The sequence below is a fragment of the Tachypleus tridentatus genome, chromosome 12, assembly GCF_004210375.1.
Source record: "Tachypleus tridentatus isolate NWPU-2018 chromosome 12, ASM421037v1, whole genome shotgun sequence".
Classification (NCBI taxonomy): domain Eukaryota; kingdom Metazoa; phylum Arthropoda; class Merostomata; order Xiphosura; family Limulidae; genus Tachypleus; species Tachypleus tridentatus.
Genome location: NC_134836.1, coordinates 73,621,925 through 73,634,066, shown reverse-complemented (window position 1 = coordinate 73,634,066; position 12,142 = coordinate 73,621,925). Strand labels below are relative to the sequence as shown.

The 12,142-nt window shown below is 30.4% G+C and overlaps 2 protein-coding genes across 8 annotated transcripts in view; one reads left to right on the top strand and one right to left on the bottom strand.

Moving 5' to 3' along the window:
* Positions 1–12,142, top strand: part of LOC143233604 (partitioning defective 3 homolog) — a 69,389-nt gene that overhangs the window by 41,840 nt on the left and 15,407 nt on the right. For 6 of the 7 annotated variants that reach the window (XM_076469984.1, XM_076469986.1, XM_076469987.1 and 3 more), the window contains 6 exons: positions 2,693–2,830; positions 4,356–4,495; positions 6,031–6,195; positions 6,895–7,086; positions 7,562–7,962; positions 11,051–11,292. In XM_076469984.1, coding sequence (XP_076326099.1) covers positions 2,693–2,830; positions 4,356–4,495; positions 6,031–6,195; positions 6,895–7,086; positions 7,562–7,962; positions 11,051–11,292 — 1,278 coding nt within the window. The remainder of the gene's footprint in view (positions 1–2,692; positions 2,831–4,355; positions 4,496–6,030; positions 6,196–6,894; positions 7,087–7,561; positions 7,963–11,050; positions 11,293–12,142) is intronic. The other variant, XM_076469985.1, reaches the window with a different exon arrangement.
* The window catches only part of LOC143233605 (UDP-glucose 4-epimerase-like), a 56,176-nt gene continuing 50,109 nt past the window's right edge, over positions 6,076–12,142 (bottom strand). The window contains exon 9 of the mRNA XM_076469993.1: positions 6,076–6,208. Coding sequence (XP_076326108.1) covers positions 6,165–6,208 — 44 coding nt within the window. The 3' untranslated portion in view covers positions 6,076–6,164. The remainder of the gene's footprint in view (positions 6,209–12,142) is intronic.

Below are 12,142 nucleotides of genomic sequence, written 5' to 3'. Positions count from 1 at the left end.
TTTTTTTTTGTTCTTTGAATCTAGTTTCCATTTTTCTGCTTGTTTTTCCAATATAGAAGTTGTGGCAGTTGTTACATTGTATTTTATAAATTATTTAGGTGCTGTGTTTGTCAGTGCAGTTTTTACAAATTGTGGACTTTAGTTTTGTACCCAGTTTTTGAATAAATTTGGTGTTTACTGGAATGTTGTGTTTTGTTGTAAGTTTTTTCTCAAATGTTGGTTATTTCTTTCTGATGTCAGGAACATATGGTATGCAACAGTATAAGGTTTTGTAGTATGTTGTATCTTGGGATTTATTGTTGTTTGTTTGTTGTTGGTTTAGGTGTGCATATAACTTTTTCCACGGATTTTTGAGGAAATTTGTTGATGAAGCATTATTTTATTTTGTTGATTTCATTGTTAATTTTATTGGGTGAGCATAGTTTAGTGGCTCTGTTTATTTGGTTTCTTAATATGTTGAGTTTTTGTTTTGTTTTATGTGCTGAGTCCCATGGAATGTATAATCCAGTATGAGTAATTTTTCTGTGGATTTCTGTTTTGAATTGTGTATCAGTTCTAGTGATTTTGAAGTTAAGAAATGCTATTTGGTTAGTTTTTCCTGTTCATGGGTGAACTTAATGTTGGGGTGTATCAAGTTAATGTGATTGGAAAAAAAACTAAGTGTGCATTCGTTAAATGTGAATCCAGCAACTGTATCATCAACATACCTGTACCACTATAGTGGGGGTTGTAAGGATGAATTGAATGACTAAAACTTGTGACACGGGATTCCCCATACTTAGGCCACTTATTTGGAGGTAGTTTTGGTTTTTGAACATGAAGTTTAGTTTTGGTGGTAGTGTATTCTATAAGGGTTGCTATTTGGTTGCTGGGGATGTGTGTCAATGGGTTGGGGTCTTGGATATAAAGCTCTAAAGCTATCTTAGAGGTTTCAGTCCTTGGGACTTTTGTGAAGAGGGAGATTACATGAAAACTAGCCATTAAGACTTCATGATGTAGTTGATTAAGAATATATTTAAAGTTGAAAGAATCTTTTGAAAAACGAACCGGCTGATGTTGCATATTTAGAAAATGTCCATGCTATATAATTACCGATGTTGTAGTTAAATGATTCTTAGGCTGACATTATGGGTTGTAGCGGACAATCAGGTTTGTGAGGTTTGGGGGTGCCATATAGTTGTGGGGTGCATGAGTCAGTTTTTTGTAGGTAAGAATAAATGTTTTCTGAGATTGTGTTGGTTTTTCATTTGTAGTAGTATTTTGTTTAACTGGTTTTCATGTGTTTTTGTTGGATTTGTGTTTAGTAGTTTAAATTTGTTTGTATCTGACAAGATGTTGTTCATTTTTTGAATGTATTCATCAGTGTTCATTATAACTATAGCATTGCCTTTATCTGCTTTTAGAATTTTGGTGTTGTTGTCTTGTTTTAAGTTGTTCATAGAATTAATATCTTTTTGTGTGAGGTTGTTATTTAGATTTCTTTTCTGTGCAATTATATTGATAGTTTTGTGTGAAAATTCTTTGAAAAAGTTGTTTAAAATACTGTTTTGAGGTGTTTCAGGGAAATAGATGTTTTCAATTCTACCTGGAAAGATGGGTTGTTGGTTGTCGGTGAATTGTTATCAAAGGTATCTTCTTTCTGGTGGTTGTTTTTCGTTGTTTTGTTGGTGTTTTCAATTTGCATAGAGTGGATCACCTGTCTTCTAGCTAGCTCTTCCAGGCAGGCTTTCATTTTAATGGATGGAATATTTCTAGGCATTGCTCCAAAGTTGAGTCCTTTGTTGAGTAGATGTATTTCTTCATTGCTTAATTTTCAGTCATATATGTTAATTATGAGGATTGTTGGTGGTTCGTCGTATTGGCACTTTAATTTATCTAGTTTCTTGTTGTGATGGACCTACTTTTCTTTGTCATTCTTACTGTTGAGTTGATTTATGTTATGTTGTATGAGTCCATAAATGTCTGGTTGAATGCAACAGGCCAGTTGATAGTGTAGATTAATTTTTTGTTTCTGTAGGTCATTTAGTTCTTTATATTTTGAGCTTAACATGGCTTTTAGTAGTTTTTTTCCGTAAATTATGGATAACGCTTGTATATTGGGTAAAATTCTTCGATAGTTTTATCTTCACAAAATTAGGGATTAGTTTTTCCTTTCTTCGTTGTTGAATGAAATAAATGTCATTTCTTCTGTTGATGATTTTTTGATTTAAGTTCCGTTAAGATTGCACAAGCATGTCTGGTTAACAGTGGCGTAATGTAGGTAAGTTCAAGCATAATGAAGTTTTAAATAGATAACACAGTACACAAAGAAACACAAAAGACTTGCACTTATTGTATAATCACTGTGGTGAAGTAATTCTTGATGACGAGAAATCCACTTGAAATAAAAATGTATCTCGGAATGGCTGGTATGGTTATTAACACTTTTATTGATGAGGAGAGAATATGGTTTGTTCAGTATGTGAAATTGGCTTCATAATAGAAGAAAAGTTACTTTTCAATCAAAATAATTAGAGAATTTAATACTGAAAATTGCAATTTTTGCATCATCAATTGTTGATTTTAATAATCATCAAGAATCTGAATATTTCTGAGATAAAGTTATATGGGTATAAGTTTGATTGAAAGGTTACTGTTTAAACCAATACTTTAGAAAATGGAAAGCAAGGCTTTAATTATTCTGTATTTTTAGAAGGTTTAAAGACAAACGTTTCATCAGTGGAAACATCGAAAGAGATACGTCCCTCTTTAACATTAAGCCAAAACTTCATTCCTCTCATATCAAACACCAGAAAGATTGGACAAAAGATTCTAATACACCTGATGAAAGGTAGGTCTCTCTAGTTAGGCACTGCTTAGACTACTACAACCTTTTACCATACATAAAATATTATATGTAAAAAAGATAGTTACACCTAATTCTTGATTATTTTAGATCCTGTAGGTTAGGTTGGTAAAAGAACATTACTTTTATTAAACGTATACATTTATTGGGATTTTTTAATTCTTATATTTGTGATAACTGACCAAACTAAAGTATTAAGATTTTCTGACTTGAAAAAACTGACGTTTCCTATATAATCGGTAACTGTTTAGTAATTTGTTAATAACTGTATGCATAACATAGGTATATTCAGTATATACCAAAATATGACACTCTTTCATTTCCTTTTGATGACTGGGATACAGTTCTAAGCTGTACTTACAGACCTAATGACATTTAACCCAGTTTACCCAGAGGAGAAAGTGAAATGAATAGTACTTGAACTGTATGGGGATAGTAATATTTTCTCCTCTGATCATACCTGATTTTATTCTTGGGTGACAGTTTTAACTCAAATTGATAACTTCTTAGCTTGACAAGTACTAAATAATTTATTTAAGTATAGTAATTTCAAATTTAATTTCTTATATGTTGCTGAACTTGCTATAGAATTTTTATACGAGCAAGAATAATTTCCCTAATGTTTGTATAAAGAGAATGTTAAGGTTTGTTTTCTTTATTGTAGTATTTGTTTATAATATATATTTTTTCAGTAACAAGATGTATGTCTGTGTAAGATAATAATCCCATTTTTGTATTCATAACTATGTCTTTATTCTAGTACAACAATAAAATAAGAAATCTTAGTTTCACTGTTCTTTTATAATCTTTCTTTATGATGCTATCCAGTTTTCCAGTTAGTTCTAACACTTGAGTTTTTTCTGTTTTAAGTTGTTGTTATTTTTATGAAGTGGCTCTTAAACAAAAATCATCTTTAAAGTAATCTACTGGAGACTATAGTTGAAAATATTACCAGCTGATACAACTAAGTCTGAGATTTTTATTTTTTGCATTTTTGGCAGTCTGCAAATGTGGGGAAAAATATGATGGTCCATACATCATTGTGGTGATCCTAACATAGTTGAGTACTTGTACTTCTACAATATCAACCCTCATTATTCCAACTATACGAGAGATGAATTATATCATCTATTGTAGCTGTATCTCGTGTGCTGAACTATAACTGGCTATATATTGTAAAATATTAGTACCCTTTGGTTACAAAGTCACTTATCAAGAAATTGTTTAATTGCTATCAACTCTGGTCATTTCATCTGATTAGTTAGGAAAGTGACACCTTCTAGTTTTTTCTTTAATTATTAAAGAGTTTTAATTATAAGGTTTTATTATATTCAGATTTTAGTATGTATTATACCTTGTATTAAGTATGTTACTTCAGTTGATTTTTGTATTTGGCACAGCTTCCATGTAAATTATCAATAAAGTATTTTTGATAACAAGGTGTATTATATAGTCTCAGCATAATGATAAAAAATTGTATATATCTTTGGAATAATGTGTATTTGTTTAGGACCATTTGGTTTTGGATTCAGCATAACAACAAGAGATAATCCTGCAGGTGGAAACTGCCCCATTTATGTAAAAAATATTTTACCTAAGGGGGCTGCAGTTCAAGATGGCAGATTAAATCCAGGTGACAGGATTTTAGAGGTAAACATGTATCTATACATTGATGATGTTGGTACCTCTTTATCACTAGCCTACATAGAGAAATAATAGAAGATTCCTGTCATTTGAATGTGGTATAAATTACTTGTATATTAGGTTTGGATTGTTATATACTGCCTTAGCTAGTAACGTAACTGTTTGGTGGACGGTTTGTCACTCAAGCTTTGACTTTAATAATGTAGACATCTTTTACTTATTATAAATAATGTTTCGGGACTGCAGAATAAGAATTTGATGATAGTATATAACCTATAACATGTAATTAATCTGATGCAGATAATCTATAAGAATTAATTATTAAAGAATGTAAGGTTTGGTTCATGTACAAATTGACACATTTAATCATAAATGTAAGGTATAAGGATAAAGCATGTATCTTTCTTGCATTGTTGATTGAACTGCTTACCAAGAGCACAAAATTCATAGGTAATGTTCTCAGAAAAACATGCAGTATACTTAAGTGCATGTGTAGATTATAAACCATGTTGAGTAACACTTTAATCTCAAAGTTGTAAATAGATGCAACTTGTATGTAGCTAAAATGCTTGAAATTAAATGTCACATTTCAACATTTTTGGTAATTTTTTTGTTGCATTTTTGTATTTAACTTACATGTGTTTATAATTGTATTTAAATAATAAAAAGAATGAGCTTTTATTCTCTGTTAAGTTTGCAACAGCATGAATCAGGATATTATATGAAACTTAAAGAAAAAGGTAATCATGATAGGTATGTAAGTATATACATATACAGACATACATTTAGATCATAGGTATATAGACACACACACGCGTTAGTTGAATAGTTGATCCATATAAATCATACATATATAGACATGCACGTTAGTTGAAGACAACAATAGATTTGTTGATCCATATAAATCATACGTATATAGACATGCACGTTAGTTGAAGACAACAATAGATCTGTTGATCCATATAAATCGTACGTATATAGACATGCACGTTAGTTGAAGACAACAATGAACCTGTTTATCCATCTAGACCATTCTCTCTATAGTACTAAACTCTAAAATAAAAATAAAATCATTTAAATATTTATCAAGCCTTTCTGCATGAACAACCTATAATTCAAATTATAATAACATGCATGCATTACCTTGCCACGTGATTGATCTACTGATCAAATGATCGTAATACTTTTGTAAAGCAACAGGAGCAATGTTCTCACAGCCACCAACACCTAAAACTTAGAAAAAATAGTAACAAATGGCTCACATGCATAATCTTTATCTTTCTTCAAAACCCTTGAGTAAATATTATCAAGCTGTGAGAAGCCTTTATCATTCTCTAAAGTTTCCACTTTTATCACAAAGTGTATCAGGGGAATACAGAAAATATTGAACATTCAGTGTGATGCCTGCTTCACTTTGTTTGTTTTCCAAAGTTAATTACCTTCGTCCATGTTTAATAACCTTTTACAAATATTTTAAATGAGATGAGTTGCAGATCCACTGAAAACACAAGCCAGACATTCAACATCTGTATTGTTTACAGGTCAATGGAGTTGAAATGACTGGTCTATCCCAGACAGAAGCTGTTCGAATTTTGAAAAACATTCCACAGGGAGAATATGTAAATCTAGTGGTTTCTCGACAGGAACGTATTCCAGCTATCAGCCATATCCGGTCTCAAGATGTGGTCAGCAAAAAACGATACAAGGTATGTTGTAACACTGCAATATATAATAAAGCTTTTAGGCTCAGTTGTTTTGTGTGACCTACATGTATGTTGCAAAATGAGTTTTGTAGAGGTAAACCATAAACATTAAGGTTTAGATATTTTAAAAAGTCACTTCTTTTTTCAATGAGTAATTGAGTTTAGTACAAAGTATAAACAGTGGCATAAAGTGTGTAATTTAGTTAAATGTTGACCAGGAAATGTGAAACTATTCCTCAATTTTTATTGAACGAAATGGCTAACTTAATTCAGTTGAAAGGGTCAGTATGTTTAGGTAATACAAAGAGGATAAATAATGATAGTTCTGTCATTGGAAGAAGGCATAATAGTGAAAAGAGGAAAAAGCTAAGCATAATTCATTATTGTTGTTACAATAGAAGTAAAGTAGTAATTATAGATTTTAAAAACTGTTTTCATTTTCAAATTCTATTGCTTTGAGATGAGGTTACTGAAATATCTCTTGATATATGTATTTAAAACTGTTTGGAAGAAACTGTTGATTAAGTTTGATTGAATTGCTTATTAATCATAATGTAACACTGGAGTTATATATGTGTCTCTCTGCTGTGTTAGTAAACATTATGTCTAGATTGTTTAATGGTCCCAATGTAGAGATAAATTAATTCCAGGATTATGTTTCATAATCTGTCAAATAATTTTTCTCTTATCTTTGGGCCTTAGTTACCACATCAAGTTGGAAATGGATCTGGGATTGAGCATTTGAAACACAGAGAGATTCTGACATTTTGCATACCATTGAATGACACGCGTTTAGGAATTTGTGTCAAAGGAAAAATCAGTAAAACAGCAAATGGGCCAGTAGATTTGGGAATTTTTGTCAAGGATATTATATGTGGTGGTGCTGCATCAAAGGTCAAGATACACTGATTCTAATGAAGTTTCTACTTTTCTTCTTTTTCATATTTCTTCTTAGATAAAAATTAATGTTTTATGACATCTCTTTGACTGAAATATAGAATGTTCTATTAAACTTTTAAAAGTCTTTAGTGATGAACTTTTATTACTTAACTTTATGAATTTAACATTAGCTCTGATTGGGGCAAGTTAAAACAAAAATAGTTTCAAGCATAAAGAATTAACATTAAAAAATGTCCTAAAGATTAGAAATATCAGGTTGTAATGAATTTGGGCAAGAGTTACCTAAAGGTTAGCATCTGAAGGAATAATGTGAAAAGTTGTACTTACTACTCAACTTTACTTGACTTTCTTCTAGTAGAATCATTTAAAAATAGACAAAAAAATTATTTTTGTCATCTCATTAAATGCTTGAACTATAAAAATGTATTTCTAATATTTATTAATATTTCTGTTTGTGTTTGGTACTTAGGATGGCCGGCTTCGTACCAACGATCAGCTTGTTAAAATCAATGATATTTCTTTGCTAAGAAGGACTAACATGGAAGCTATGGAAATTCTGCATCAAGTGGATGACCCTGTTGTTACCCCTAATGCCATCATGCTCACTATTGCTCGACAAATGTCTTCTTTTGATCGGAATGTTGATCCACTGCTTTCATTAACTGGCCAAAGGAATGTAACCTTTAGCAGTAGTAGAAACTTCCTAAAAGAACCCACTAGCTCATTGGAAAATAGAAGTTCCAGTTCAGATAATTCTACTAGTGAAAATTTGCAAAGTACCATGTCATTTATTCCAAATATGAGTATTACTAAGTGTTATCATGTTGAGAGAGGAAATGAAAACATAAGAGAGGCAACTTCGACCAACCAGTAAGTAAATATATATAGATGTACATTTGATGTAAAACATGCAAACCATGTATGCTGCATCTTGAAGAGACACCCTTTTTTTATTTCTAATTTTTGCATTGATTTTAGAAAAGATGCATGACTTATAAATAGGTAAAACTTCTTCAAAAAAATACTTTGCTACATGAAATAAAGAAATTCCATGTTTAATATCTAATATGCTTGTTATTCACAGTGAACAATAACAGAATTTACCTTTCTAGTAAGCATTAAAAATGTAGATTTAATTGCCACAGTGTTTGCTTTTGTTTGGATTTTTTTGTATTGCCTAACTTTAAAAAGCATGTTCCACAGTTGCATTTCTGAAGATGAGAGCAAAGTGGCTTTTCTGTATAACTGTTCTGATGTCTTATTTTGAAATCTAGGTAAAGATATTAATTACAACAAAACAGTAACTAAGAATTGAACTATAGCACTCAAATGAAACTTAAGATATTCCAGTACAAAGTCATATATTGATGATATATATATATATATAATATGATAAAATTTGTATTAACATTTTTGTGTCTTGATTTTTTTATATTTGTTATAACATTTTCTTAGTTTTAATTATTAAAACGTGCATTGTTTCAACTGTTAAATGAACTCAGTCGCTAGAGCACTTGTATGTTTTACAAAAGGTTTTGCACTGAGCTGAGAAAATAAAACAAGGTTACCACAGCAGATGTAAAATGTTAGTAATTGTTTTTCTTTTGATTTTTTCAAGACTATGTTGCATTTGAATGGCTATAATTTTTTCCCTGTACTGTTGATTTGTGGAGTACATAATTCACCTTTTAAAGAAGAAATGTATGTTTGTTACAGATTGAAAATAAATGGTTGACAATTTTGTCATGCCGTACGTTGCACAGTTAGCCACATCCAGATCGTGTAATTCTATACAGATTTTTAAATATATCCTGACATTAAATCAACTCTGAACAAAATTCATGACATAACAATATTTAGATAAAAATTTTTATTTCACTATTAAAATAATAGAAAAAATAATATTAAGGTAATTACTTGAGTAAAGAAACACATTATGCTAATAGGTTAGTAAACTGACAAACAATACTTTATAAGCACAATAAACCCTATATATTGAGGTACAGATACCACCAGAAGAGAGAACAATGTTCTGTTGAAACATGTAATTATGTTCCACCCAAATTAAACTTTATTGTGCTTATAAACTATTGTTTATCAGTTTACTAATCTATTACCATAATGTGTTTTTTTACTCAAGTAAACCCTGTATGCTTAGCTACAGGTTGAACCTGCAAAAATGATATTCTGTTGAAAGAACTGGTATGTTCTCTCCAAAATAAATCACTTCATTATGCTTTCAAATTGTTGTTTGCCAACTTATTATTTACAATGCTAAGTAAGAAAACATCAAGCACAGTTTTCTTTAGGAATGAAATTCTATTAATTATTGCTAGCATAGTAATTATGATGTTTTTAGTTTAAAAATTGGTAATTGGAGCATCTTCATTCTTGGTGAATGTTTCCTGAAATCATACCCAAGTTGTAAAACCTTGGTTCACCTATAATTTGAATCTAAGAATCACATCATAAAAGAGTAAACTTTGTTTTATTCCATGCAGTTTAATAACTTATTATCCAATACAATCAATGTTAAGTTAAATCGATTTGAGGAGATACAGCAGATTATTGAACAGTCAATGCTACACAAGTGTATTTGAAAGTGTTTTACTGTTATTGAACTATGTTAAGAAGTGTCCTCTTATTATTCAACCTGTAGACTTACTTAAAGATTGGTTTCAAAATAATTATATTTGGACACTTAGTAGTCCCTCAGAATTATGCTATATATTTTAAGAAGCATGAGTCTCAATTTATTAACCTTTTTTATAAAATATTCATTACAAGTGGTGGTTTACATACTATATTATATTAAGTATTTTTTTTTTCGTTTTTAACATTATTACTAATGTTTAATATAAAGAAATAACCAGAAAAATTGGGTGAAATTACTGATATTTTTTTCTGTGTAAAATACAGCATTATCTAGTAGGACTAACTGTGACATTCATGGTATTTGTGTTAATATTTTTATGTGACTTGTATTCATATAACGTACTGTTTGAATGTTTTAACTTGGATGTTTGCTACAAAGTGCATAAAGTTATAGTTAAGAACTAAGAATCTTCATGTAATTTGTAGAAACAATGATACAATATAATTGGGAGTGATCGGTAGTGATTAAGTCAGTTTGATGTCAGAAAAGTTGTACAGTGATAGGAGTGAGAGCTATCACATCTGTCTTAATCGTCAATTACTCAGCAACTTAGCTCATTTGTTTATCAATCTTATCCAAGTTGAAAGTTGTATTTGAAGTCAGGCCTACACTATTTTCTTAGTTTATAATGAGAGGCTGTTTTTTTTTATGAAGTTAGGTCGACAAGTGAGTGTGGCTGTTACAAATACTTACTAACGAAATAAATAAATTTATTATCATTGTGTGCACTGAACTTAGCAGTATTTTTACATTAAAATCCTGATGCACCTGTGCAACAATAGTATAATCGTTTGCAACAAAATTATGGACCAATAATCAAATTAGTGCATTAATAGTTTAGAAGAATGTCACATTGGATCTTATCAGCGATTCTGTATCTAATGACACATGAGGAATTGTAAGACATCAAATATATTAGGTATACAGAACTGTCTGCTTTGATTTGTAAACTTGCTCTGTGTATTATCTAAGTTCTAATGTATGTAGTTAGTTAGCTAACTTATTTTTATTCTGTAGAGTGTGTGTATAGTAAATACGTTTCAATACTTTAATGATATAATTGTTACTGTTATTCATACTGTCATAACAGAGAATTTGTATTCTTTACTATTAACTAACCAAGATCTGGAAACATGACTGATTTTATGGCATAAATTTCTGTAAGCAGGTGAATTATTAATGTTTTTTTGTAGGAAAATGTTTTTTGTAGCTAAAATAATTTGTATCAGAAGATGAAAAAATCACATAAAAAGATGTACATTTCATTGACAAAAACGACACTAACAAAACGGTATGTTTTAGACTTTCAGTGGACGTTGAAAGTCATTTCTCATTAACCAGGGATGGTATTGGTCGACGAAGTATGTCAGAGAAACGATTTGCTCGACTGAATGCTCGCCACACTGACAACTATCAGCGTAATAAGCGAGCTCGTGATGAGCCCAAAGAACAAAACCTCTTGCACACTGAAGAGCAAGAAATGTCAGATCATAAAAACCAAGAGAAGCAGGGAGAATTTGGTACTGATGGAAGTGAAGAGAATGGTAACCTTGTTTTCATATTACTACAAGTCTTCTGTATGGAAGCAGTATTCTGCTTGTGTAGTAACTGTTTTTAGTATTCATATCGATTTCTTGATTTATTTTTGCTATCAGTAGCTTCTGATCAAAGCAAAATATGTACATAAAACAGAGTTAGAAATTAATCCAGTTTTTATTTTGTTTAAAATCAATATTTTCATTTACTGTTGACCTGCTGTCTTTGACTTTCCTTTTATAAAGTGGCATGATACTGTAAATGATTATATAAGAGAAACAGGAACTGCATTATTTCCATATCCCTGAGCAATGACAAATATTGTTACACCTACATCTGTAAACATGAACACTACACTTTCTTTCATATTTTTTTTTTAATACTTCAGAAAGTACTGGGATATTTATGATAAACATGAATGTTAATAAGTGCTATCATGTTGAGGAACGAAATGAAAGTATGAAAGAGGAAACTTTAACCAGTCAGTAAGTAAAGATATAGATATACATGTTGCATAAAACCTGCAAGTTATGTATGTTACATTTTTTGTAAATATTCTCTTCTCTCTTATTTATTTACAATTTTTGCTCTGATTTATATGTATTTATCAAATTTATTATCGTTTGAACCTATTTATCAATTTTCATTAACTATAATTTTTAATCATGTGACAATGCATTCTGTACTCTTTTGACTTTTCTGTGCTGCAGTTCAGGAAACATTTTTAGGGTAAGGTTTTGAATAAATTAGTGATACCAAGACTTGTTGCTCTTCTTTCAGCTGTTGTACTGATTAAACATTTCTCATGCTTTCAGGTTCTGAAATTGTCTCTTGAGCTTGAAACCACTGAAAAGTTCT